Below are 27,276 nucleotides of genomic sequence, written 5' to 3' on the forward strand. Positions count from 1 at the left end.
TTACCCAGGACCCACCGTCAGTGACGACACACACATTTTCACAGGTAACATTATATAAAGTGATATAATGTATTTTTTTATGCATCCTGTAATTTATCATATACTGTATGTTGTCGAAAATTTGCAATGTAAATCTGAAAGTAATATAATTGAATTATGTCATGTCAGACCTACTTAAGCCGCTTTTCCGAACGATTCTAAGAACGGTAAGGAAAAGTTCCAGTTATATTTCCACTTGAGCCTGGGACAGCACTGCAAGATTACAAACTTTTCTCGGCCCGAATTCTGAAGTGACATCGCCACTCAGGATTAGTCAATTGTCTGTTGCCTGACTGCCAGTTTCTCTGTAGCTGGCCAATCGCAATTTGATAAAAGTAAACAAGTTAATAATAAAATTATTCTCCATAACACGGTCGCTATTTACATCTCATATCATCTGTACACTCTTACGTATACCAACTCAATGACTGACGCATTTGCATTACATTCCAAAAAACTCCGGCTGGGCCGGATCGGCAAGAAATGGAAGAGTTAAACAATGAGAACGGTTTGGCCCAGCAGTGGAAAAGCGGCTTAAGAGTACTTTTATAATTTTCTAGGTGTCCATAAGTCAATCAAAAAACTTTTGTTGTGGCTTATAATTATTGACAGGCTATTTCCGCAACAACAACAAAATATTCTTTGGTATAATCTTACTAACAGCATAAAAAGTTGAGATACTAAATCAAAATTATGTCAAAAACTATTGACAAAAGTTGAAAATGACAAAAAAAAATGTTAAACCATAAGTCGAAATTCTGACAAAACGTTGAAATTGAAATAAACAGTTATAATTATGACAAAAAAATTCCATTCATAATTATGACATCTCTTAAAAAGTTGAGATACTAAGTCAAAATTATGACAAAAACTATTGACAAAAAATTTGAAATTGAAGAAAAACATTTAAAACAAGTCGAAATTCTGTAAAATGTTGAAATTGAGATAAAGAAAATATCCATTCATATTTGACATCTCATAATTTTGAAAGTGTATCTCATAATTATGAGATAATTATAACCTAGAATCTCAATTTCAACTTTTTTGTCGCATAATTATGTAGAAATTCGACTTTTTACGATTTACCATTATGATATCAGGCAGATTATTTGCAATGAACATAATCAATATTCACACTAAAGTTAAAATGTTTCAAATGAAAACTCTACTGGTATCAAAACGTGTTGCATATGATTTGATTCACAAGCTTGTAATTGTTTTTGGGTTTTAGTGGGAGCCTGGGATGGTGAGTCAGTGTGGAGCTGCAGTTAGGATCCTTGGACCCTGCACTGGACCTCCAGAACCTAACTGGCCCTGATCGAACCCTCCAGCTTCCTCCACTGTCTCTCTGCCCTCACCTCTCACCTGAACTAAACCGGAGCCCTCAAAGAGTCTGTAACAGTCTGTAGTCTTAATACTGGTGCAGCATTGAAAATATGCAGTGTTAGTTGAGTCGTGAATGCAATTTTAATTTCGTTCTCTTGATATGTCATCATGGTTGAGTAAAAAAAAACTAATTTAGAATGTTAACCTGATCAATGGGTGGTGCTATATAAACATAACTGAATGCCAAACTGTCGTTAAACAATTAAAAAAGTGTTATGCTAATTTAACTGCACTCAGTATTAAGACTATTGGACCCTCGATCTGTTCTGCGTTTAGGTAGCGTCTTGCACTGGTTATACTTCATTGGATGACCCTTCCCCTTTACCGAAAACCTATAGGACACCTTCAAGAGCATGATGTAAACATTTATAGATAGTGATGTCTATTTGTCACACCTGACGCCAAGTCGGTGGAAAAAAATCAGGTTCTATATGTCCTTTAATTCCAATTAACAGCTGCTACATGGAATAGACATAAAATAAATATGAAAACAGTTTGCAGTGCTCATGAAGGAGTCATCGAGGGGTTTGCGCAAGAAAGTACAGTTCTCGCTTACTGAGACTATAGTTGTTTTCTAGCAGCTCTTAGACAGGACATTGTAGGCTCCCAAATATCTTCATATCATATCCTGATAACCAGTTTCTGAGAGCTCATTGCTGGTTTTATGTACTCTCATAAACATGGATATCATTGTGTGTCTCTCTCTCTCTCTCAAAGTGGATTTTTTTATGTTGCATTTGTGGCCTATTGTCTTCGTGTATTAAAATTACAATAAAAGATGGATAGTCCACTAAAAAAAACAAAAGACAAAACAATTAAAAAGAAAACAAGAGATGATCAAATCAGACAAAAGACACGGGTATGGGTGTTCTGAATTTGTATAAATGTGTATGTATATAAATATGTATTATCAGTGTTTTCACTCTCTGAAGTTTTCTTTTACTGCTTGTGTTGGGATATACATTTCACCATTAAGCAAAATATAAATACACATTCTGGACCAATGAGATTTAACAGTGGGCGTGGCTACAGCAACTTTTAGTTTTCTGACATTTTCAAAAATCTAGCTGTCCGGTTTACAAAAGCTTTAAAGGGGTGGTTGACAGTGTTGGGGTAGTTACTCAAAAAAAGTAATTAGTTACTAGTTACTTCTGTAAATTGTAATGAGATTACTTTACTAGTTACTGCATTTGAAAAGTAACTTCACTACTTATTACTTTACTTTCCCATTTCTTAATTTACCCTGTAGATACCGTCAAACATCATAGCCCTATCATCACTTAGCCTGTCCAAATAGTGTTTATAAATGTAGCCTACAAAATGGCATGTAAAATATGAAAGAATAATATACATGTCTGCACAAAGAAATATGCCTCACTGTAAAATCCACAAACAACAGGATAAAGGACAAATGTCTGCGGTGGTAGACACATAATCAGGGCTGGACTGGGACAAAAAAAAAAAAATCGGCATTTTGGCCATAATAATAATAGCACACTAATATACATATATTGTAAAACAAAAGCACTGAAAAATAAAGGAAACTTTCATAATTAGTTTTGTACTAATTTCTATACTTGAAAGAGATATAAGCACATAATCTTTTATTTTGACGGAAAACATGGTTTACAAACGCGTCTCATTAAATTTATAGTAAATTACGGTAATCGTCAACTATGCAGATGTGGAAATAATGTATTACTGGGTAATGGGTTCCTACACTCATGACATTCCATACACAAAAGATAAATATATTTGAAATATATTTTCAGAGTATATTTTAGAATATATGCAAATATTTCAAATTGGCCCAATAAATATATTTCACACTTAACATCATATATTTTAGTTGTATTTCAGAATATATTTCAATGTATTTGGAATATATGCCACATATATTTTGACACTTTTGGGGATCCAAACAGAAAAAAAGTACATTGAAATATATTCTGAAATATAACAAAAATATATGATGTTAAGTGTGAAATATATTTATTGGGCCAATTTCAAATATTTGCATATATTCCAAAATATACTCTGAAAATATATTTCAAATATATTTATCTTTTGTGTATGGGATAGCCTAAGTGTTTTGAAAGTAACTGTTAGTTCTGCTTACCGCAGGCTCTACACTTTCTCATCTCTGTCCTGATCCTCCTCACTATCCTCATCATCAGCCACAGGAGCTGATGAAGGTCATGCTGCTGCAGAAAACATTTTGACACATTTTACAGCGTCTGCTTGAAGGGCCTGTGTCTATTTTTCACGCTATTTCTCTGCACATTCCTTGCGTTTCTTCTCCATCTCTCAGACTATTTTGACAGATACACACTGACACACGTGCACGCTCGATCAAAGCCCAAAGGGGGAGGTGTTTAAAGATGTGATTGGACCAGCCCAGTGTCAATCAAGAAAAGATCCAATGGGCCACGGTGTTTCATGGACCGGTCAGCTATCAGGAAAAAAAAAAAACTGACACAGACTTTTTTAACTAATGCATTATACCGGCACGCACTTACTTAACCCAGCGCCACCAATTAAGCAAAACGAATGGGCCGCCGATGTACGAGTTTTATGGTCCGTTAAGAAGAAGAAAAAAAAAAAAGAGATGTCGACCCAAAAGGCACGTCCGCCCACTGGGAATCTCCCGGTAGTCCCGATGGCCAGTAACTTGCTGCCTGGGCATACAAAGTACATTTCACGCGAATATTTTTGTCCTTTCGAGCAATAAACTGAAAGTGATGTGAATATTGCCACTGGCCGGACCCCCCTGTCTCCGTCTCCATTTCCCGCTCCCCTTCGCACCAGCAGCTACGTCACTCAAATCGATCTCTATGACAACGGTGCACGCGCGCGCACACACACATACACAGACAGACATGTACGCAGCACAAACAGATCAGGCAAAAATGGCTTGGGTAACGCAGGAAAGCGCGTTCCTATAGTCTAGTAAAGTAGTGTAGTTACCGATATTTTTAGTGTAATGCGTTACTTTATTTCGTTACCCAAAAAAGTAATATCGTTACTGTAATTCGTTACTTTGTAACTCGTTACCCCCAACACTGGTGGTTGATTATGATTTCACTTGTCTAACTTTAGTGTGTAATGTTGCTGTTTGAGCATAAACAACATCTGCAAAGTTACAATGCTCAAAGTTCAAAGCAAAGGGAGATATTTGCTTTTAAAATGGCTTTTTAAGGACTACAACAAACGGCTGGTAAGGACTACACAACATTCCTCCAGGGTTAGTGACATCACTAACCCTCAAATTTACATAAACCCCACCCCCGGAACACGATTTATAGATTATCATGACAGAATATGCAAATCAATGACTAGAAGATAACTACACATAAGCTACATCAATTAACCAACTAATCATTCAGAAATGTTGTCACTTCTTCTTGAGTCTCTCCATCATTGTCTGACTTCGGTTTGAACATAAAATGCTAAAGTTTTTGAAATGTTCAGTGCATGTCTGTGTGAGGTAAAAGGACACAAGCTGTTGAAGCTCCGCCCCATGTGCCGGGAGCAGCAGCTCATTTGCATTTAAAGGGACAGACACAAAAACGGTGCATTTTTGCTCACCCTCAAAAAGTGACAATTTTAACATGCTATATAAAAATATCTGTGGGGTATTTTGAGCTAAAACTTCACATACACACTCTGGGGACATCAAAGACTTATTTTACATCTTGTGAAAAGGGCATTATACCACCCCTTTAAATGCTTTATTTTGAGATATTTTGAGCTGTTGTGCAGCAGTGGCCAAGGTTTCCTTTCAAGTAAATGGAATACAGAAGAAATTCAGAAATTAAAATGATTTGTATGTTCTACTCTGTACAATATGCACTCTGTGTCCCACGGTGAAAAAGTAATTGATTGGCAGAGTAACTAAACATCTGTTTTAAATCACAGCTGACTTAACCTGGACTACATGTCATGTTCTATTCATTTGCAAAATTGCCTTTTTGTGAGAACAAGTTTAATCCTATGTGATCTCTCATACTGCAAGTCTGACACCATCACTGATCCCAATATTTGATTTGTCATATTTATTACATTACAATTAGTGTAATTTTAGACTTTCGTGCAGATTGGAGGGTTGAAACCCTGCACAAATTTACAATTAAACTGTTTAAATTGATTCCAAGATATTCATCACTGAGAAACAAAAGCCTGAAGTCAAAGAGTCGCCTGTCTCATTGCATGCAACAATGAGAGGAATCCTTACAAGCATTAGCCAACGGTTTAATTAAGTCAAGGCTTTTGTAATGCAAACAATCGGTCTTGACGTTATCTGTTGTTGATGCACTGTAACCATTAACTCCAGATGTCCCTTCTCCAGTTTGAAAATCTGGTTAAAAGCGGCCAAATCACATCCAGTCAGCATTGGGTTTCCCACAGAATTTGCCTCATTAGTGTTATATAACTGTTAGAAAATAGTCTGAGTGCACTTGTCTGTTCTTTAAGCGAAATTACATAACCACTACTACATCATGCAAATGTGTCAGAGTAGCAGTCACTAATGTGGTACTCGAACCCAACCGGCAGGTCAAATGTTTGCGCAAGATGGTTTATGGAAAAATCTCAGTGTTTACACAGACACCGATGGGCTGAACCATCCCATAAGGATTTCAAACTGTGACATCATAAAGGGCACCAAACAATAACAGTCCTGCCTATAAATGGTAAGCCTTTTCTGATTAGTGGTAATAAAACTGGGAGTTGGCTCGTAATACATCCACTGCTGAGCACTATAAAAAATTATACTTTAAAGACGATCAATTCTGTTTGGACACAGGTTGACATTGTAAACATTGGTGAGGGTATTTATTTAATTTTTTTTAATGAAATTAGAGAGACTTGGAGTCAATGTTTTCCACTCTTGCCTAAAGTCTGGACTACTATGGCTCCATTGTTTAAACGAATGTTACAACATTTCTCGTAATGACATTTTCAGTTTGATGTGGCGTCGCCACATCTCTTTAACATCAACATTTGAGTTGCAGATACTAACAAAGAACGTGTGTCAATACATGTGCTCTTTCGAATGGGATTTGGATTTCTGCAGTTTAACTAAATTGGAAATATCCATTGTCTGGATGTGGGCATTACCAAAATGCTTTGAAGGCAACTTAGTCTGCTAGGTGGCCATCTTGGTAACGCCCCTGACAGCTGTTTGTTGTAATGCAATCTACCTGAATGGGGTAAGACCAGTATCTTAGAACATGTTTGTCAAAATTACATTCATGGTAAATAAGGAATAATTTCAGACAACAATATCATACATTACAGTATAAATACCGTAATCACAGACACTCCCGTCCAGGTGGGATAAGAGTTCTCAGAGGATGCCTGAAAGCAGTCATTTTTTGTTTCAAAATTATTAGAGGTTTTGTGGGAAAAATACAGGCTTGTTCAATTCATGGTTTAAATGAAAGTATGAAAGAAACACAAACATATCTAGGAAAATAGTCCAATGTGAATAGACCTTTAGTCCCTTTTTAGAACTCCAATGCAACTGTGAATCTTCTGTGTTTTGGGTGCATATGTCTGTGTGTGGGGCATGCTGCTTTATTGGCAGGATGTTGAGAAGCTGCTGCCATCATAATTCTCACACATATGCATATCTGCATATGCGAGAAAGGAAATGACATATGCAGAGAATGCATTATGTTCTAGATTAAAGACTGATCGTAACTGTGATGGTTTAGATTAAATGTCAGGGTCAGCCAACACAAATGACTTTGACAAATCACATTCTGCTTCTCTGTTCTGATGCGTTTAAAAAGCTTGAAATAATGGAAAAAAAGAAAATGTGTGTGTGCTGTTTAACAGTACATACACAACATTGCTGGTATTGGCCAAAAAAAAAAAAAAAAACCTAACCCAACAATGACTGTAATAATAAGACAAACCATAGAGCTCTATTTGCATGATCTCAGTTGTACAATACTTGTATGAATTATTAACAGTTGTCAAGAAAATAGTGCAAGAAATCATAACAAATGTATCGAAATAAAATGAAGGGTAATCATTTTATAGAGACCAGTGGTAAACAAATATAAAACAGAGATTATTTGCTGTTTAAATACCATGGCAATTAAAACATTGCAATAATAATAAAGTACTTTTATCTTGTTTTGTCATTAAAATCTGAAAATCCTTAAAACAAGATCAGTTTAATTGAGAAGCAACTTTGCTAGATATTAATGCTGTATCTTTAATACAAGTGCATTTTGTCTTATGACATTAGCCTATTTTATTGTTTTTAAACTTGTTTATAATTATACAGCCAGTGCAATAAGACAAAATACACTGTATTCAAGATACATTCTCTGAGTAAGCAAGTATTATGCAGTGTTAAATGTATCCTAATTTAAGTAGTTTTAGACATTTTAACCTGGGAAACAACAACAAAAAAATACTAAAACTTTTTTGCATTCTTCATAGACACTGTATGTGTATATATGTATATGATATATGTATATATATATCCTAAAATGCTGTATACACAATAATTTATCTAAAAAAGACCTCACATTTTTATTTGTAAAATAAAAGTATTGTCAATAATCATTGACAATACTGTATTATTAGTATTGTCAATAATCATTCCCTTTTTTAATAAGCAAAAAAGACACAATATTGAGATAAATATTATTGATAAATATATCCTGTGTTGACCGTTCTGCAAAGAGGCTGTTACTTTTATGACTCTCTTCTTTGAGAGTCATCACAGAGCATTGCCCCTCTCTGAGCTCTCGTACTTCTATAAAGGGAGGTGGTCCTCCAATCCCTCCTATTCCTTCTCTCTCACACTCCTCGACACAGATCAGACCTGCTCACCAAACAGGACACAATGTGGTTCGCTGTGTTTTACATATGGGGAAGCCTGTTATCAATTTCTGTGTGTGACATCTGCCCAGAAACCTCAGAGGACGCTACTTCATGGGTAAAGCTGAAGCCCCTGGGGCACTGCGGGGACGAGGAGAACTTGTGCCCATATCGACTCACCCTCCCTCCTCTCTCAATCCAGCTTCCCAGGTCTTTTATGGAGCTGGAAAAAATGGCCAAGGAGCTGCACAACCTAAAGGAAGTGGTGAACCAGCTGAGGAAGGACTGCCAAGAATGTAAGGACAGGCATAGTATTGAGAGGGGTGAATGGAAGGACCACAGCGAAGAAGAGGAAAAGAGACCTCAAAGTCTAAAGCATAACATCAGCATCAAGGAGACACAAAGTCATAGTGGAGAACAAGTTGTTCGGATCTTCACTTCAACCCTACCGCAAAGAGACACATCAGAAGGTGAAGGAACTATCAAGGGTGGCGTGAAAAGGCTTGATCATTCCATTCTGGAAAGTCAGAGATGGAACATTGATCAGAGGATTGATCTAAACCAAGGCACCACAGATCAGAGGTCTGAGATGAGCAGGGAAGTAAAAATATTTAACCTCTCGCTTGATGAGACACCAGAGGATATATCTGAGGTCAAACTGGTGGCCTCACCTACACCTGAAGAGAGGGAACTCAAGGCTAAGCAAAGTGAATTAATAGAACCATCTCTTCCTAGAAAAAAGGACGATGTACAATTCCCAACCCATGGGAAAGTGCAGCCAAACAACCTCAGGTATGGACATGTAAAGAACATCAGTAGCATCCTGGCAGCGAGAAGAAGAGTGCAGAATGTGCCTGATCCAAAGAGGTTAAGCAGCATTTCAAGAGATGCTAACACTAATACAATGGATTTAAGCACATCAGCTGGGAACAGAAGGGTTGTAAAGTTTCATGGAGTAGGTGGACGATTGAGGCCAAAGGGGTCCTACATAAACAGTAGAGTTGTCAAGGCTAACAATGAAGACAGACTGAAGAACCCTGCTTTGGTGAGGAAGACTAATCCACAAGCTGGGGACATGACGGTCAAGACTGAGCCAGAAGGGGCTGGATTTTCCCCAGCGAGAAGTGGCGTTATGAGGGTAAAGGAAACAAGTTCTGATGTAGCAAACACAAAATCTGGTGTAATCAGTGGACTGATCCCGTCAACAGATGACCAAAACAAACAAGACATCAGTAGGGTTTCTGGTCCCAGAACAGATGATGGACATGCCCTGAAAAATGCAAGCCAAGCCACTATACTTATTGAGGACAATTTGAGAAAGTTAAACAAGACTGAGATTGCAAGACTTCCAAAAAAACATAGTAAAGAAAACCAAGAGGATGTGAGTCTCATAGCCACAAATAAGTCAATCTCTAGCGTTATAAACCAAGCTGAACAGCCAAACACATTTAAAGAGGAAAAGCAACATGTGGGACTGAGTGAACGTCTGGTAGTTATTAGTAGAGAGGCAGAGACTAGCTCCAAAGTGGATAGAGAGGACTTGCCTTTCCGAGGCAGACAGGTGGAAAATGAAAAATATCTAAACCCAAACACAGAAACTAATAATGGACAAATTGATTCCACAATTTTGGATAAAGCTGACATCACTTTGAATGAAAGGACAGTTAATCCACTGTCAGCAGATCTTAAAGATAAGATACAGCCAGGAACGTTCATTGAAGGGGCAAAGGAGGAAATCGGCATTGACTCAGTGAGTGCAGGGACAGTGAAGAAGGACATTCCGAGGCACAGCAAAGCCATCTTGTTGGAAAAAGATCTAGTGAAGCCTAACCTTGTCCCAACTGTAAAGAGTAAATTGATAGATAGTACAGCGATTTTGACCAGTGCGGTTCAATCACCTGTGGTAGGCCAGGGGACAAGGGGAATTTCAATAACTCCACTCAAAGTTAAAGTTGAAGAGGAACAAGCAAAGAATAGCGAGAACATCAGCAAGATACATGAAGTAAGTCAAGACAACATAAGATATGTGATGCCAAACCTACTAAGACACCCTGAGATACATCCAACAACTGTGATTTCACCTAGAGGCACCAAAATAAGACAACCTAATATTATAAACAAAATGTCAGGAAACAGGACTATTAGAGTACCTTCAAAGCAGTCCATTCCGGTCAGAAGCAGCAATATAGCCAGGAAAAATGGCACTGGAATTATAAAACAAAGTTACATAAGGAAGAAGCCAATCTCTCAAACTATAAATATAAACAGAGGCTTCAAGACAAAGGTAAGCACAGTGACTCAATTCTTCAGTCCCACTGGTGCAACATCTACTGTAGAACAAGAACAAAAAGAAGAAATCAAACACATCCCGCAGGTGACGAGGTCAAACGTGTTGGATAATCATTGGTTAAAATACAACATTACAGAGTCAAAATCACAATCAGAGATTCAAAATGCAGGTGATGTACAAGATTTGGATAAGGTTCAAGAAGATAAGTACCGAATTGGAGACAACGGTGAAACTGTGTTGATATCAAACATTGGGGACCATGCAGAGGATTCTAAAACTCAAAGTGGAGTATCAAATTCACCTATGGATGGGAAAGAAAGCAAGATATTTAGTTTGGGAACCGCTGATACCAGCAGTCAACACCCATTTGAAGTGGAAAAGACCAGCAGCGGGAAGAAAAGGCCAACTGCATCCACCTTACAGAAAGAGAAACCAGGATCAACTCAATTCACAACCTCGACGCTCTCTTTTACGCACACAGACCATAAAGATGGTACCAAAAACATTCGCACAGTTTCAAACAAACATGGTGAAATGGCTAAAAATGTCAGTCAGGATACACCCATAAGCTTTGAAAATATCGGAGCAACAAGAGAACTGGAACTTATTCAATTTAATAAAGACAGAGTGGAAGAAAACCCTGGGGAGATATTATCCAACCCAAATAGTGAGGACACGGACCAAGGTTATAGCAAAGGGAGGAACACAATTCCAGTTGTTTTGGAAACGCTTACAAATGTTGAAGAAATTAAAGGCTCAAAGCTTTTCTCACTCAGCCCTGAGGACACAGCTGAGGGATTTAAATCACACGCAGTAAGTGATGAGGTAACAGAGAGAGAGCAAGTAGAGAAAAAGATCAACAGCACCTGTTTCAGTGATTGTAACACCACGCCAACCCAAAAGTCTACAACCCAGACCAGGCCTCCATTGGACTCTGGAAGAGGTAAGGAATTTTTTGCCCAACCCCTGTTGTTCATTTTTACGTTTTCTCCAAGTTGAAGGATTATTTACTCTTATTTCACACTGAAAAAAGCACTCCAGAGTGTTTAGAGTATGGCAGCAGTGCATGTTTATTTGACATAAAGCTTACAGTATAGTTAAATAAGTCACTATGACTCTTTGTATAAATTACACTCAAGGTTTCAGGAGAGTGCAAACAGCAACACATCTTCAAAAATGACTATAGGTAAAAGCAACCCAGATAATCATTTTATCCTCAGTATCCTCTAACACATGTTCCTGTGACTCTGCACTTTATCTTTATCGTGTGATCGGATTCCAAAATGCTCCATATTAGGGATAAGTGGATATGGATCCTCATCTGAGAAGCAGATGTTGTGGTTTTTGTGAAGAGGACCAGCTGTAGGCATCTTCTTTTTCCTGATGTATCAGGATGTGGTGTCTTTGTTGAGCTTGAGGAAAGGCTCAAAGTAAAAAACTTTTCAGCACAGCATAATTAATGCATGAAGACTAAGTTCAGTACCATCCCGTGCCTAAATACACATGTCCAGTGATTGGAGGAAAAAAATAGGCCTTGTTGCTCAATGTACAGTAAGCTCTTGAAATCATGAATAGATACATCCAGGTGGTCCACATTGTTATGTATAAAACAGCCCTAGCATATCTCTTAAATTAAATATTAAGTATTGTCTGCCGAGTGCAGCTTTTCTGTTGGGGACAGATAACAATTTCAGTGCATCTTGCCCTGTTTTCATTTAAAAAATGAATATGATCCAGATTTTCAGCTGAATGTTTTTCTTTCAACCCAATTAAATATATTTGTATTGCGCTTTACACAATAAATCTGGTTTCAAAGCAGTTTTACAAAAAAATTAAATAAATCCTTCAGGCTTCTATAGTTCTCTAGATGACAATGGTAAGGAAATACGCCCTAAGATGTTTAACCAAATGTAAGCATGCAGATTTAGGTTGTTTACACATTGTAATAGCATTTATCATCAACAGAGGGTGAGGTAACCTAAAATTATTTTTATTGCCAACAGAAAAAGGACCTGCACAAGACTGCGCTGATTACATTACGAAATCACGAAGGAATGGTGTATACAGAGTAACGCCGCGGCCGAAAAACAGCACGTTTCCTGTTTTCTGTGACATGAAGTCCTCTGGTGGGGGCTGGACGTTGATTCAGCACCGTTTTGACGGCAGCACAAGCTTCAATCGCACCTGGGACGAGTACAAGAATGGATTTGGAAAACTAATAGGGGAGTTTTGGCTTGGCAATGACAAGATTCACTTGCTGACAAAGGCAAAAAACATGTCATTGCGAATAGAAATCCAAGACTTTGAGGGTGTCAGAGAATATGCCCATTATGACCACTTCCATGTAGCCAATGAAAGCCAACAATACCGCCTGTCCATCGGTGGCTATTCCGGTACAGCCGGTAACGCCATGCAGTTCAGTAATAAATACGATCACGACCAGAAGCTTTTTACCACACCGGACAGAGACAATGACCAGTATCCCTCTGGAAACTGCGGGGCCTATTACAGCTCAGGCTGGTGGTTTGATGCATGCATGTCTGCAAACTTAAATGGGAAATATTATCAATCAAAGTACAAAGGGGTACGCAATGGGATATTTTGGGGTACTTGGCACAACATTACAATGGAATATTACCCAACCAATGAAAGACAAGCTTTTAAGATTGTTAGAATGATGATACGACCAAAACATTATGCAAACTAATATTTACCTACCAATCCTAAAACCTACCAATTAATTTTAATTAAGCTATCTTTTGAATTTGTATGATAGGAGAAAACCGAAAGTCCTTAAAAGTAAAGTACACTCTAGTGTTACTGATCTATAATAGTAAATTGTCGGAATTGGAATAAACATTGACAAATGTTTCTGTATCTATGTTGTTTTTTTGAACTGTACAGATATGCATTTTTATACACAACTGAGCCCTCTTGTGTTGCTTTATAAATACTGTATTGCATAAAACAATGCTATTTACAGATTCAGCTCATTTTTTTTTTTACTTACAAATGTTTGTAAATCTGGGCCAATCCCTGACTATGTTTACATGGATATATGCACTATTTATTGTCAGTTTTTTTAATAGCTGAATTAAAGCATCTGTAATTTTCTATTATGTGTTATTTTCAAACATTGTAATTGTAAACCCCAAAAAAGTACCTTGTACAGACAATTCTTTCTAATAAGAGGAAATTTCAAATTCAGTAAAAAAGGTTTATAATTACTTATAATTTACTAATGAATAAATAATGAAATATAACTATAAAGCAAGTAATCATACAAATTTCCAATCTCAAGAATAATTGAAAGTTGTGTGCTGAATTTGAACACCTCTGCATGATCTTGAAAACATCTGTAAATATAACTTATGGATGGAACATAGTTGTCGTAAAGAAAATAAATGTGCATCTTTTAATTACAAGGATGTTGTTATTTCTTTTTATTATTTACACACTCTGCACAAGAGAAAATAAAATTTCGTAAACATGTATTATGCAAGTGCTGCAACGCAAAAGAAATAAGTGTATGATTAAGAGAGACAGACTTATAAATTATACACCATTAGAACATATGTCTTTCCCGTTAGCAAACCACATTGTGTTACAGTACTGGTTGAAAAAAAACAGTGTGTATGTATGCAGCATGTTAACTGTTATTTTCCAAATGTCCATTATGGTATGATGCTAATGAACTCAGTGTTTCACTAAAATGCAATAAATATTCTAAGCAACATTCACAATCAGTCATTTCTGTCACCTGAGTGGAAACTCACCACTGAGCCAAAATTCGTTAACCTCCCTGCATCATTGTGAACACGAAACGTAGGCTATTCAGCTTCATCCTTGAGCCTGAAAGAAACAAGCAATTCCTGATAAAGAGCTTTAAATAGCTGTACATTCTTATTGTCCGTTATATATTCCCTTCCTTATGAATAACATCTACTTTCAAGATGATTTTACTCCTGAAGAATACAGTAAAGACTTCTCTGCTGGCTTTCAAAGTGTACCGTTCATATGTTCAGTCTCTTCTGAAGTGGAAAACGTTGTAGCCCAGCTCCACCATGGCCCCGATGAGCAGAGCCCACAGGGGGATGCAAACCAAGCTCAGCAAGATGTCCATTAGGTGCTCTAATTTGGCACAGAGAGTCAGACAAAACACCAGTTTAAGCAGCATGGCCACAAGGTACCAAACGCGCCTCTTCAAGTTCTCCGTCCCGTTGCGAGGGTCGAACCCCGGCTTGCAGCGGCCCGCCATTTTGACAATGAGCATAAGGAGGAGAATAAGATCAAAGGTCCAGACAGGGAGGAAGATGAGGAACCAGCTCCAAGTGATCTTATTGTCTAACTTGAGGACCAGCATGATGAGGAAGATGAGTGTGAAGATCCATGTCAGGAGGACTCTTTGAGCAAGGGACATGTTCATTTGAAACGCTGGCCTAAGGGCACAGCAACAGGCTGATCTGAGAGAGAAAAAAACAATTATCATCAGAAATATGAGTTCAATTTACATGCCAAACATTCAGTTAATCAAGCTTTCGAGATCAAGCTGCTAATTTCACATTACTAACAATGTAAAGTTATATTAAAAATTAAACAATATTATTAATGTATTGATAATATAAATGAATATTATTATTAGTCATTAAAAATAATATGCACTTTTTAAATTCAATGTTCAATAGATGTTACGCTGATAATATAAGATTACCGTAAATTGCATTATATTTAAATATATGAAATATGCATTTTCACTAAGAGTCATATGAGATCATATGCATATTCACAAAACGGCTATGAGTAGGTTTAATATTAATTTAACAATAAGTCATTCATTATCACATCTTAAAATACTGCAATGGCCAGTGGTCAACGATTTATTCCATTTTAAACTGTTTTAGTTACAGTTAGTGTCGCCAAGTTAATAGTTTTAACTAACGTTACCCACCAAACTGTACTTGACATGTAAGGCACACAGATGTGCCGTCTCACTAATAAACGAACATTTGCTTTATTTAATCTATATTTTATCTTAATTGTCCCATCCTGAGACATTCTCAAAATAAATGAGCTGTTCATTACTAGCACAAAACTAGCATAGACAACCCGGACTGCCTCTTTTTCATTGTATGAGGACAAACCCAAGAAAAGAAAAAACGCATTGGGAAAAGTCGACTTACCAATGATGAAGACAACCCGGCTGTCCTTTTGGTTAGAAAGATGATTAAAGCTAATATCCCTTTCCCCACTGTATGAACACAGCTACAGTACAGAACAGACGGTTTCAAAACAACTTCTCTTCAAGGACTAAGTTGAGTGTGCGCAGCGCCACCTACCGGCCTGGAGGACGCGCATCACACAGCCCGGGAGTAGGGATGGTTCACCCAAAAAATGAAAATTCTGTCATCATTTACTCACCCTCATGTTGTTCCAAACCTGTATGAGTTTCTTTCTTCTGCTGAACACTAAAGAAGATATTTTGAAGAATATGGGTAACCAAACAGTTGACAGCAGCCATTGATTTCCATCTTCGTATAGGAAAAAAATAAAAATAATACTACGGTATATCGAGTCCATCAACTGCTTCACCAATATTCTTCTGAATATCTTATTTTGTGTTCAACAGAAGAAAGAAACTCATACAGGTTTGGAACAACATGAGGGTGAGTATATTATGACACAATTTTCATTTTTGTGTGTGAACTATCACTTTAAGCTGTCCAGCTGGCTCCTTGTTGGTCTAAGATGGCCTACCAGCTTCTTTTTTCTTCTTTTTTAAATCTCATTTTCCTCTTGAAGAAAACAGCACTGAGCAGGAGAATGGCAAAAAAACAACAACGCTTGAATGCTATAAGAATGTTACTTAAAAAACATCCTTGATGTCTCTATTCAGCCTCAAGATGGCACTGCTTCACTTTTTTAAAGTTGTTAAACAGATTATACTGGTAGCACACTGCTCTAGTGAGGCTCTAAAGAGGAATCTGCCCTCGAATTCGAGAGAATTTTCATGAGTCATTATCCCAATAAAATATATTAATTGCATTTTGCTTTGAAGTCACCATGAAATCAAAATCGAGAATTCTTGTTTTTTTTTATGGAATATTGCAGTTCTTCTATAAATTTAGACGTGCACATCATTTAAAAAATGTATGTGCCTCATAATCTTTAATCAAAATAACTTCTCTTCTCTGATGACGTGTTTACTGGCGTGAGGGCGGGATCAACCTGTCACTCACATGAGATCAACCAATAGCAAACCACAACATTCCAATCAATTCCAGATAAACAAAATCAAGTCCCGCCCTACATTTGATCTTCTTCGAGAAGCCATTTCACTCGTGGATAAAAGACTATCACAACTTCTGTTTCATGCCGACTTTAATTTCAACCTGTAAATGCAGCATTTCTCCTTGCACTTTAATTGCTGTGCCATGAAGGTTCACACCCCCAGGAGGAAAGAAAACTTTTCAGATTTCTCTCGGGTTGATCCCACACCTGAGATAACCATCAAAAACCACTAATTTCCAATATATTATTACAATCACCTATTTTCAAAAATACCCTAGGGTCCAGACAAGAAGATGCAAAGTGTGCACTGATAGCATACGAAAAGCCACATGCATTCTGAATCAGTTAATGAGCTTATTACCCTTTGCAAATGTCCTGTTGTGGCTGCCATTACTGAGGCCTTAAGGGGATGTCAGCACAAAAGCCAGGTTATAATACAGCGGCTTCTTTGCTCTGTTGCTTATCAGTGAAACCACACAACCGCAAGCTGCCTTGAGGCCCAGAGCTGAGGACGGTGTTTTAATTGGGTCAGTCTGAATCTGCAGCCTGTTGCCATATCACGAGCGAATAGAGCTGGAAAAAGCAACCCTCTGCCTCTTTATGGGGATGCGAAAGTTTCAGCCTACACACACACATTACAGAACATTGAAAATCGTAATAATTTCAAACTTTTGACTGATAGTTTATACAGCCTTTTCTGGTATTTCCAATAAGAACTGTAATCATTTTTAAAATGGCACAACATCATAAAGTGGCTCTGAGGGAAAAGATTATCCTTATCTTTTTTTTTTTTTTTTTTTTTTGCATAATTTGTTTCTGCAATCTGGTACAACTTTATGCATTGACTTTGAATATGAATATATTTCAAATTAAAGATAGAGCCTTTATATTCCAGTGTCAAGCATAGCTGCGCAGTAAATATAAAAAAAAATATTCCCTAAAGTACCGCATCACACATATAACTGAGCTTTTTTTCTATTTTTGAGTGTATTTTAGCAACAAAGTCAACATTTAATGAAACCAGTTTGGCATTCTAACCTGAACATGTGGCATGTCAATGAAAAGGTTCACCCAAAAATAAAAATTCTTAATTCACTCCACATAAAAATGGACCAATGGAAAGTTTCCGTGGTCGGCATCATCTTGGAAACGACGTTGGACGATCTCTCTGGGTTGATCCACCATATCCGCCTCACCTTGAGATCAGATGTTGGATATCATTTCAAATTCTGAGTTGTCTGGAAAGCAGCATAAACCCATTTAAAACATGATGTGAACTAAATGTATCCACAGTCCAAAACAGCTTCATGTGAAACGTACACAATTCAGATTGCATTTCCATCAACGTGTGAAAGCTCGCATCTCTTTGACTCTGTATAAGGTAAATTCAATTTGGAGCTTCAATTTCCTCTTGTGGAAATGTAATGTGGTTGTCATGTTCAATGAGAAATTGCTTCCTCTCTGAAGAGCTTTGTGGGCACTGAAATAGGTTGCTATGACATGCTCGTTCACCGTGTCCTTCTAGAGATGATTAAAAGCTTGATATTGAAATCATGCTTCGTCACCAATGCAAGATATCTTATTTACTCCGAATGGGCAAGGAACGCAGAATGTCAGACGTGAAAAACACGTTTCTGCCGTGTACACGCACACACCGTAAAAATCAAGGATCCTCAAGCCCCGCTTGGCTGCGGCTCCATTATCTTCGGTTCCGGCAGTATCCTAAGATTTGTGTCTATTCCCCAGCGCCCCAGGGCTGTCTCTGTTGATTTATGTTTGACAGCCATTGAACTCATCACAGCCTTGTGCGAATATCCGTATTGACCTGTGGCCACTCATATTAAATCCTATCGAGTTTAGTCTTGCATGATGTTCGACGTCCTCGAGGAAGGCTGTCTTAGAGCAATAGGAAAATTCATTGCTATAGCATTTAAGTGCAAATCTATCTTAGGGAGCACAAGATCAATACAAAAATGCAGCCATTTGTGCTTTTACATTGGATCTGTGCGTATGAAATACTTCATAACAAGCACAGAACAGGTGGATATAGCAGATATGACACAAGCAGAGGCTTAATTTGACTTAGTAAATATATTAGAAGTTGCAAATAGCTGCCATGAAGACTATTACCACACCAAGGTTTCATAAGTTTAAGAGCATTTTATTTTTTTAGCCACTATATTAACTACACATGTGCATATATATTATATTTATACAGTCAGAATGAATGGCACCCCTGGTAAATAGGATCAAAAATCGCTGTAAAAATTAAATCTGCATTGTTTATCCTTTTGATCTTTCATTCAAAAAATGTGCAAAAATTTAACCTTTCATTGAAGTAAAATAATTGAAAGTGGGGGGTAAATCACATTATGAAATAAATGTTTTTCTCCAAAACACGCTGGCCATAATTATTGGCTCCCTGTTATTAAATACTTTTTGCAACCTCCTTTTGCCAAGATAACAGCCATTATAAGATTTCTAGCAGAGGCCGTAAGGTTTTGATTTCTTATTTGTTGGCATTTGCTAGAATCCATAATACCATGTATCTGAACAAGAAGTCCAGGACCTCCAGCAAGAAAATAGGCCCACAACATATAACATCCAGCGCTATATTTAACCATACACATGGGGTACTTTTTATCCTTGTGTGCACCAAACCCATCTAGCGTGTTTGCTGCCAAAAAGCTCTTTTTTGTTTCATCTGACCACAGAATCCAGTTCCTTTTGAAGATCCAGTCGTGTCTGACAACTGAATATGCTGGAGTTTGTTTTTGGACGAGCGAGGAGGATTTTTCTTGAAACCCTCCCAAATAACATGTGGGGATGTAGGGGTTGTTTGGTTTTTGTTTTATAGGCTTTCTGACCCCAAGACTCAACTAATCTCTGCAATTCTCCATCTGTGATCATTGGAGATTCTTTGGCCACTCACCATCCATTAAGACAATATAGACACACGTCCTCTTCCTGGCAGATTCGTAACATCTTTAGTTGATTGGAACCTCTTAATTATTGCCCTGATGGTCAAAATGGGGATTTTCAATTCTTTAGCTATTGTCTTACAGCCACTTTCTATTTTGTGATGGTCAACAATCTTTTGCTGCACATCAGAACTATATTCTGTGGTTTTACTCATTGTGATGGATGATTAAGGGGATTTGGCCTTTGTGTTTAAACTCCTGTGAAACACGAAGTCATAGTTGGACAATTTCATATTCCTAGTCACCCTGGTGTGCTAAAAAAGGTAAATATTAATGGGAATATACTTCAGAGATATTTCACTCGTAAATAATTCTAGGGGTGCCAATAATTGTTGCCAACGTGTTTTGGAGAAAAACATTTATTTCATAATGTGATTTACCCCTCAGTTTCAATTCTTTTACTTCAATGAAAGGTTAGATTTTTGCATTTTTTTGAATGAAAGATCAAAAGGATAAACAATGCAGATTTATTTTTTACAGACATTTTTGATCATATTTACCAGGGGTGCCATTAATTCTGACCACAACTGTATGTATATTTTTTACTAAATGCTATACTTTCCTCTAATAATTCTTCTTATGGGTTTTTAAAATTTTAAGTTAATCAGTAAACTTCTGTTTTGTAAATCTGAATATGCATACACTACCGTTCAAGTCTGAGGTCATTAAGATTTGTTTTGGAAGAAATTAACACTTTTATTCAGCAAGAATGCATTAAACTGATCAAAAGTGACAGTACAACTAGTTTACACAAAAATATGAAGAAGCACAACTGTTTTCAACATTGATAATAATAATAAGTTTTTTGAGCACCAAATAAAAGGATCATGTGACACTGAAGACCGGAGTAATGATATTTTTATTTTTGAAGAATTAATTTGACAATTCTTCAAAAATTAATAAGTTTAACTTGCTGATGGTCTGTGATACTGATTACTTGTCCATGTTACAAACAATATATATGTATAACGTTGACCTTTAGAAATAAATCATTTGGCAAATGATTGTATGACAATGTGTTTATTACTAAGAACTAAGTGTATAATAGATTTTGCCTTTATCTGTGTGTCATTTGATCATCAACCTGGCACAGACCGGTCAAAACAGTCAAAATCTGCCTAAACTGGGGCTAAAAACTGCATAGTCTTTCTTAGGATCTGATTTAACCCACATGGTTTCAACAAGAACATTTCTATAGTCCACAACACATGACTTTACATTTACTGTACATGAGGGTTGACATGGATGTCCTTCATTTCAGTCATCATTACTGTCGTCCGTCGCTCCATTCCAGTTTAACAGTGGTCTTCGGTCTGATGGGACAGACGGCTCGATCCGCTGCCACCGACTGGGCGGCCAGATGATGTGAGACGCCCGGCCGTGGATAAGACCCAGGGAAACCTGCGGAGATCACAATCATCAAGTTAAACTACCACCAAAAGCTCTATAAAATCAAACAAAACGGTCAATTTCTTAAGGAGAAAGTAGCTCTGTCGTTTAACAAAGACCAACTGGAACAAGAATTAGATGCTTTTCTCATCTAGTGAATACAAAGCAATATATCTCTAGCTAGAAGAAAACAGGACCTCATTGCTTTTTATAGCCAGAAGGACATGGGAGACATTCCAACAAGCTCCCAAAAAAACGTTGATTTGGAGGGTATTGTAAATACCTGCGAGGGACTTGAAGGGGTGATAATGTACTCAACCTGCAAGGGATGATACAGACCTCACAAATCTTTGGGTTTAACAGCATGACGAGACCGCAACACAAGTTTAAAATACTACAGAGAAGCTCTGAGAAGAATCTTACCAGTCCAGAATTATTTTAGTAGTGTTTGTTCATATTTAAATAGTTAATAGTTAAAGGGGGGGGGGGGGGGGGGTGAAATGCTATTTCATGCATACTGAGTTTTTTACACTGTTAAAGAGTTGGATTCCTATGCTAGACATGGACAAAGTTTCAAAAATTATTATTTATTTAAATTTATTTAGTATTTCTGTGCCAAAAATTGTCCTTCCGGTTTGTCACAAGTTTCGGAAAGTTTTTTTTCGAGTATGGCCTGTGTGACGTCAGATGGGGCGGAATTTCCTTATATGGGTCCTAAGGGCACTTCTCCATGAATAGCGCGGGCGCGCGCGCACTCGTAGACCAGAGCGAGAGAGCGAAAGCAGTACCTCATCAAAGCGCTATGCTCGGCTTTAGGAAAGTCAATGTCACCAAAGAAGTGGGTTTTTGGTTGCCAGGGCAAGACAACCCTGCACAGATTCCCAAAGATTCCCAGCGTTAAGGGACCAGTGGATGGAGTTTGTTTTTTCAGAGCATCAAGGGAGTTGTGTAAGACTGTTTGTTCCCTGTATTTCGACGATGATTGTTTTATAAACAAAGCCCAGATCGACGGATTTGCAATTTCGGATTAGTAATTTCTTGTGGGTTTTTTTTTTGGTCATTTTTTTACACCTGGTATAAAGATGCGCTTTGATCGATCGGATCACAAGTGGACGACGCTAAATACAATACAAGTGTAAACGGGGTCTAAAACGTTTTGAGCTTGTCAACTTTCGACCACTTGCAGAGGTAGTAGAAAACGCATTTGACCGGATTGCTTACGCACATGTGGTCGAATGTTGGTCAAAAAGCTGCAAAAGACCCTCCCCTCGAAGAAATCAGTGGTTTAAAGTGTTCACCCTCCAGTCTTCACCCACAAACGTTCTACTTTCTTCCTTTTGTGTTCCACTGCAGAAAGGAGAAAGTCCTATGCAGCCCTACGAGGGTGAGTAGGCTAAACGATGACAGAATTTACATTTTTGGCTGAACTATCGCTTTAATTCCACAAATTGGATGTCTGAGTCGAATCCGTTTGACATTTTGCTGTTTTATGGGCAAAATAAACACAGTCAGGATTTTGTGACCTGACTTTCAATCAGTGCTTTGGGAAACGCTGGAGTCTTGTCAGTATTTTTTAGAATAAAAATATTTCAAACCACAACATTAGAAGCCAACGCAGAATTGAAGATCAATCTAAATTCTCAGAAAGATTTAAATGTTGTCTTGAAAAGGGCATTAAGTGAAAAAAAAGACACGGTTTTCCCTCCAAACAGACACATCTTGCTGCATTATTATACATCAAGTGAAGGTAAAAGTGCAGTCTTTACTGATAAAAGTGAAAGCAATTGCCTGAAACATCCAACAAGTGTATTTGCATAGTAATTTAAAACAATGTTTTTCGCCAAATATATCCCTCCCTTGCATGTTCTGGCCTGGTCTTTGGAGAGAACAGAAAGCGTTTTGGGTAATGGATGTGAAACAATAATAAAAGAGACCTAGGAAGTATGTGGTTCAGTGAGAAACTTATTCATTTGCTTTCTGACAAGAAGCATCATTAAAAATCTGCCGGAGGACAAACCTCAGCGAGTACTGAAGGTACGCAACAAAATCATGCTGAGTCAGTGATTTAACAGACAGGGCCATTTGTTTTTCCTTCTCAGTCCAAGTAAGCAAAACCCAACATTTAAACATTTCAAGGACGATTCTGAGCAACAGATCTTGATGTATTGTGAATGACTGTAGTGAGAGGTCACAGTCTGAGTTGAGATGGGAGAAGGAATCACTTCTCTGTTTAATAATGTATCTGAGGATCCGTGCAGCAAAGAAGCATCTTCAAAGAACCAATAACACCTCAATCTATATACCTTACAGATGAGCACATCAAGGCTGTTAACAAAGTCCCCAGAAAGTGGCAATCTTTGTCTTTTTGTTGAATTTTTTATAACCAAATCTATTTGTGGCTTCCAGAAAACATCCTTTGAAACTGCAGTTTTCATCAGTCACCTGTGGCATCAGGCGAATGTATAACATCAAGAGAAATTGACTACCTGAATACTTATTTTGCATGTTTCATTTTGAAATTGAAAATTCATATTCATATCAAATGAATGCATCTTTGCCTGCTATAGGCAATTCAATAACTAGTTATGTATGTTATTTAGGCCTACACTGCCGTTCAAAAGTTTGGGGTCAGTAAGATTTTTTTTAATATGTTTTCGAAAAGAAGTCCCAAGGCTGCATTTATTTGATCAAAAATACAGTGAAAATGTAATATTGTTAAAATTTTATTAAAATAACTGTTTCTTTCTGAATATATTTTCAAATGTAATTCAGCATCAGCAATATGCAGATTTAATGCTCAAGAAATATTTCTTATTATTTTTATCAAAGTTGAAAACAGTTAATATTTTTGTGGAAGCTGTGATACATCTTTCCAGGATTCTTTGATTAATTAAAAACAAGATTTATTTGAAACAAATCTATTGCAACATTATAAACATTGTTTAATAAAAGTATTATTTTCTTTAAAAAAAACATTTATGCTAAATTTCTGAATGGTATGTATATATAAAATATTAAAAATAAATAATATTATTAATAACATATATAAAATATATGTTGTTGATGTTATTTTGAAACTTGGTTTGAAACCTTTTGGTAAAGTAACATGAATAAAACATTATCATTATTCTTATTTTGAGCTTATATTTTATGTTTTTTAATATGTTTATTTCTCTAAATCCCCATACCTAATAATATCAGTTAAACAAAATGTTTTATGCTACTAAATCAAATCAACAAGGTCGTTTACACCACGCTCTCTCGTCTCGTTTTGGTGCGTACATCTTTTTAGTAACATTAAGATTAAGAATCCAGTTATGATTCACACTCAAAATTCAAAATCTTTTGTTATTTTGGAGGAAAACACAAACGTTTCGGTTCTCAGGCCTTCTTCACTTTTTATACAATTGATTATTTGTTAACATCACACTCAATTAACAGGTTTAATTAATGCTAAATATTAAATATAACTAGAAAAATGCATTTCCGGAGGAACTGCAAAGTGTGCTTGCTCGGGTGCAGTGCACTAACGTTAGCAGGTAGTGGATAGATGCGAGAAAAAATGCGAGAATGTGAGAAAAAAGATGTCAAACTGTCTTTTATTTTCGAATTTAAATCCTCAATCAGCGCTGGACCGGCATTTTCTATCTTCCGCTGAGCCCTGGCCGTAGACAGATCATGTGTTTTACCCTGTCAATGCAGTGGTCTGCGTTGCGCTGATCTTATTCACACTATCGAGTGTAGGTGCAGCATTCTAACATTGAGTCATAATGAGCTGTTTATGAAGAAATTATCCGCTTCCTAATTATGTCATTTTAATCACGAAATTGAAACATTAAAAAACAATTTGCTCTTTATGGTGTGCGAGTGATAGAGCGCGGCAGCAACGAACCATCAGCTTGCAGCGTAACAACATTGAATGCTCGGCCGAAAAGCTGATCATAGCTGTACAGGGCGCCTTATTATTTTTCATCTCCATAAATATATCTAGTAGTAAAGCTAATGCAAGGGCTAGAAATCTAGTAATCTTTTGCTGATACTTCCTTAGCTGTGTCTGAAACCGCTCACTCGTTCACTAATCCCTACATAGTGAATGGCAGTTGAGTGCACTACATCAGCAAAGAATTTGGATGCTGACATAATTATCACGCGCCAGAGAGCTCAGACAATTTGTCATAAACATTACCTACCCATCTTTAATATTTCCTTTTTTTGGCTGTGTGAATTGTATGTAACCATTGTATGTATGTATTTTTCACGTTTATTGCGTTATTTGATTAAAAAAAAGATAATAAAAACACTTGCTTGTCATATTTATTTACTTTTTTAATTTATATGTGAAAATAAAAGAGAACAAAACACTACACAACACATTTGATTTTTCAAATATAGACATAACGGTATGTATAAATAAATAACCAGGCGTCTGGTCTTATAAATGATTGTTTTCTAACTCGGGTGCACCGTTGCCATGGTGGCATTTTTGTTTATTTTTCATTCGCGCTCAATCGCCTTATCGTGGTGGATTGTGGGAAATAGTGTCTCAGCAAGTGTACATCGTATGTACACTCGAATTCAGAGAGGATTGTGGATAAAAGTAGTGAAGAATGTAGGGAATGATGTCGTTCACTCAGAATTCGGACACCACTACAAAATGGCCGACACCCTAAATAGTGCACTATATAGTGGATAGGGAGCGATTTCAGACACAGATCTTGTCATCATGGAGAGCGCAGTTCATGGTTGCATAGCAACGACAGACGCCACAGGAGAACAAGCGAAAGGAGACAGCGGCGCGCTCGCGCTTTCCACTTGTTTTTACACATCTAATGTGCGTTCCATTCGACAGGGTCCATATGCAGTGTTCACTGCTCCCCTACTCCCTGAGCACGGTATATCAGTTGAAGTGGACTTCACTGACAATAACCGCTCATTAGAAACACCCAGCAAATGTCATCAAAGAAAGTCAACGACGGAGTCGCGCAGATTATGATATAACAAATATATATAGGACTACATTCATATTTTAATTTTTATTATTATATTATATATTTACAATTATATTGCACTATTTTACAACTACCTAAAATAAAATCACTTTACTTCACAAACTAGCTAAGCTGGCTGCATTCACTGAGGTAAATTATAATCATCAAAAATAGTATATGTAATATTCACAACAATAACCGTTAAAAATACTGTCATTTGTATAACAATGGCGAAATGTATTACTTACACACATACGTAAACTCCTCCATCGTTAGTTATGACCGTTCTGACTGGTGATGACCTGATGCGCGAAATGACAGTTGGGTGTGTGATCATCGCTCTCCACTTCCTGTGAAGTGATGTATCGATGTTCCCTTCTTCCCTATGCCGTGCGCAGTGCCCTTCGAACTGAACATGTTCACTCCCTTCGGATTAGACTCTAACTTAAGATGGCGGAATACCCTGTGAAGTCCACTTCGCAGTCCACAACGCACCTCTAGAGCGACGTTGTTGATTGTTTGAGCATGTGACTGCGCGTTTCTCCTTGTTTTCTATTGTTATGCGCAGCATATTTCCCGCGCGCACAAACACAGCCACAGACAATTAATTGTTTGTTCGGTTATCGAAGAAGAGCATGATGTATTTTGTATAAAGTGTTTTTTTTTTTTTTATTAACTGCTTTGAGGATTGGAAATGCACAATTCATGCATACAAATCTGTATATATTAATAAATGAAGATGATTAAAATAGACCAATGCAAAAAACGAAATTCATGCCTGCATTTATTAAGACAAACCTGGTAAAAACGAATGCAGTCTATACACTGACTTGGCTGCTCTGTGAAATGTAATACAACAGTGCCACCTACTGTCTAAATGCATTACCTAACATTAAAAGGTGAAACTCTTGCATAGACATAGGTAAATGGGTTTGTCTATTAGCCTGAAATAAAAAAAAAAAAATAAAAAAAATTCAGATCTTGTACATCCTTACATTGGAGTCCCGAGTTCATGTATAAAGTTTGGTTTCGATATGTGACAGAGTTCCTGAGATATGGACGACTTCCTGTTTGG

General features: G+C 37.2%; 3 protein-coding genes across 5 annotated transcripts in view; 1 reads left to right on the top strand and 2 right to left on the bottom strand.

Moving 5' to 3' along the window:
• Positions 1-15,870, bottom strand: part of tmem60 (transmembrane protein 60) — a 22,584-nt gene extending 6,714 nt beyond the window's left edge. The window contains exons 1-3 of one of the 3 annotated variants that reach the window (XR_014029436.1): positions 15,736-15,870; positions 14,566-15,018; positions 14,332-14,407 (exon numbers count right to left, since the gene is read on the bottom strand). Coding sequence is in view for 2 of the 3 variants with exons in the window: in XM_081356904.1 (XP_081213030.1) it covers positions 14,577-14,981 (405 nt within the window). In the remaining variant the exon portion in view is untranslated. Of the gene's footprint in view, positions 1-13,806; positions 15,019-15,735 lie in introns of those variants that run through there. The other 2 variants (XM_081356904.1, XM_081356903.1) reach the window with 2 other exon arrangements.
• On the top strand, positions 8,251-13,669 carry fgl2b (fibrinogen-like 2b). The gene is made up of 2 exons (XM_081356879.1): positions 8,251-11,498; positions 12,559-13,669. Exons 1-2 carry the CDS (start codon positions 8,291-8,293, stop codon positions 13,260-13,262), a joined length of 3,912 nt encoding a protein of 1,303 aa, XP_081213005.1. The 5' UTR covers positions 8,251-8,290; the 3' UTR covers positions 13,263-13,669.
• Positions 15,871-20,665: 4,795 nt separating the features above from the next.
• Positions 20,666-27,276, bottom strand: part of immp2l (inner mitochondrial membrane peptidase subunit 2) — a 94,079-nt gene continuing 87,468 nt past the window's right edge. The window contains exon 6 of the mRNA XM_081356907.1: positions 20,666-21,225. Coding sequence (XP_081213033.1) covers positions 21,082-21,225 — 144 coding nt within the window. The 3' untranslated portion in view covers positions 20,666-21,081. The remainder of the gene's footprint in view (positions 21,226-27,276) is intronic.

The sequence above is a fragment of the Scardinius erythrophthalmus genome, assembly GCF_964197995.2.
Source record: "Scardinius erythrophthalmus genome assembly, chromosome: 24".
NCBI classification, from domain to species: Eukaryota; Metazoa; Chordata; class Actinopteri; order Cypriniformes; family Leuciscidae; genus Scardinius; species Scardinius erythrophthalmus.

Excerpts from the sequence above, each read along its gene's own strand:
- fgl2b (XM_081356879.1), top strand. The coding sequence starts at position 8,291 with ATGTGGTTCGCTGTGTTTTACATATGGGGAAGCCTGTTATCAATTTCT. Across the intron at positions 11,499-12,558 it reads TCCATTGGACTCTGGAAGAG|AAAAAGGACCTGCACAAGAC; the intron begins GTAAGGAATTTT and ends TATTGCCAACAG.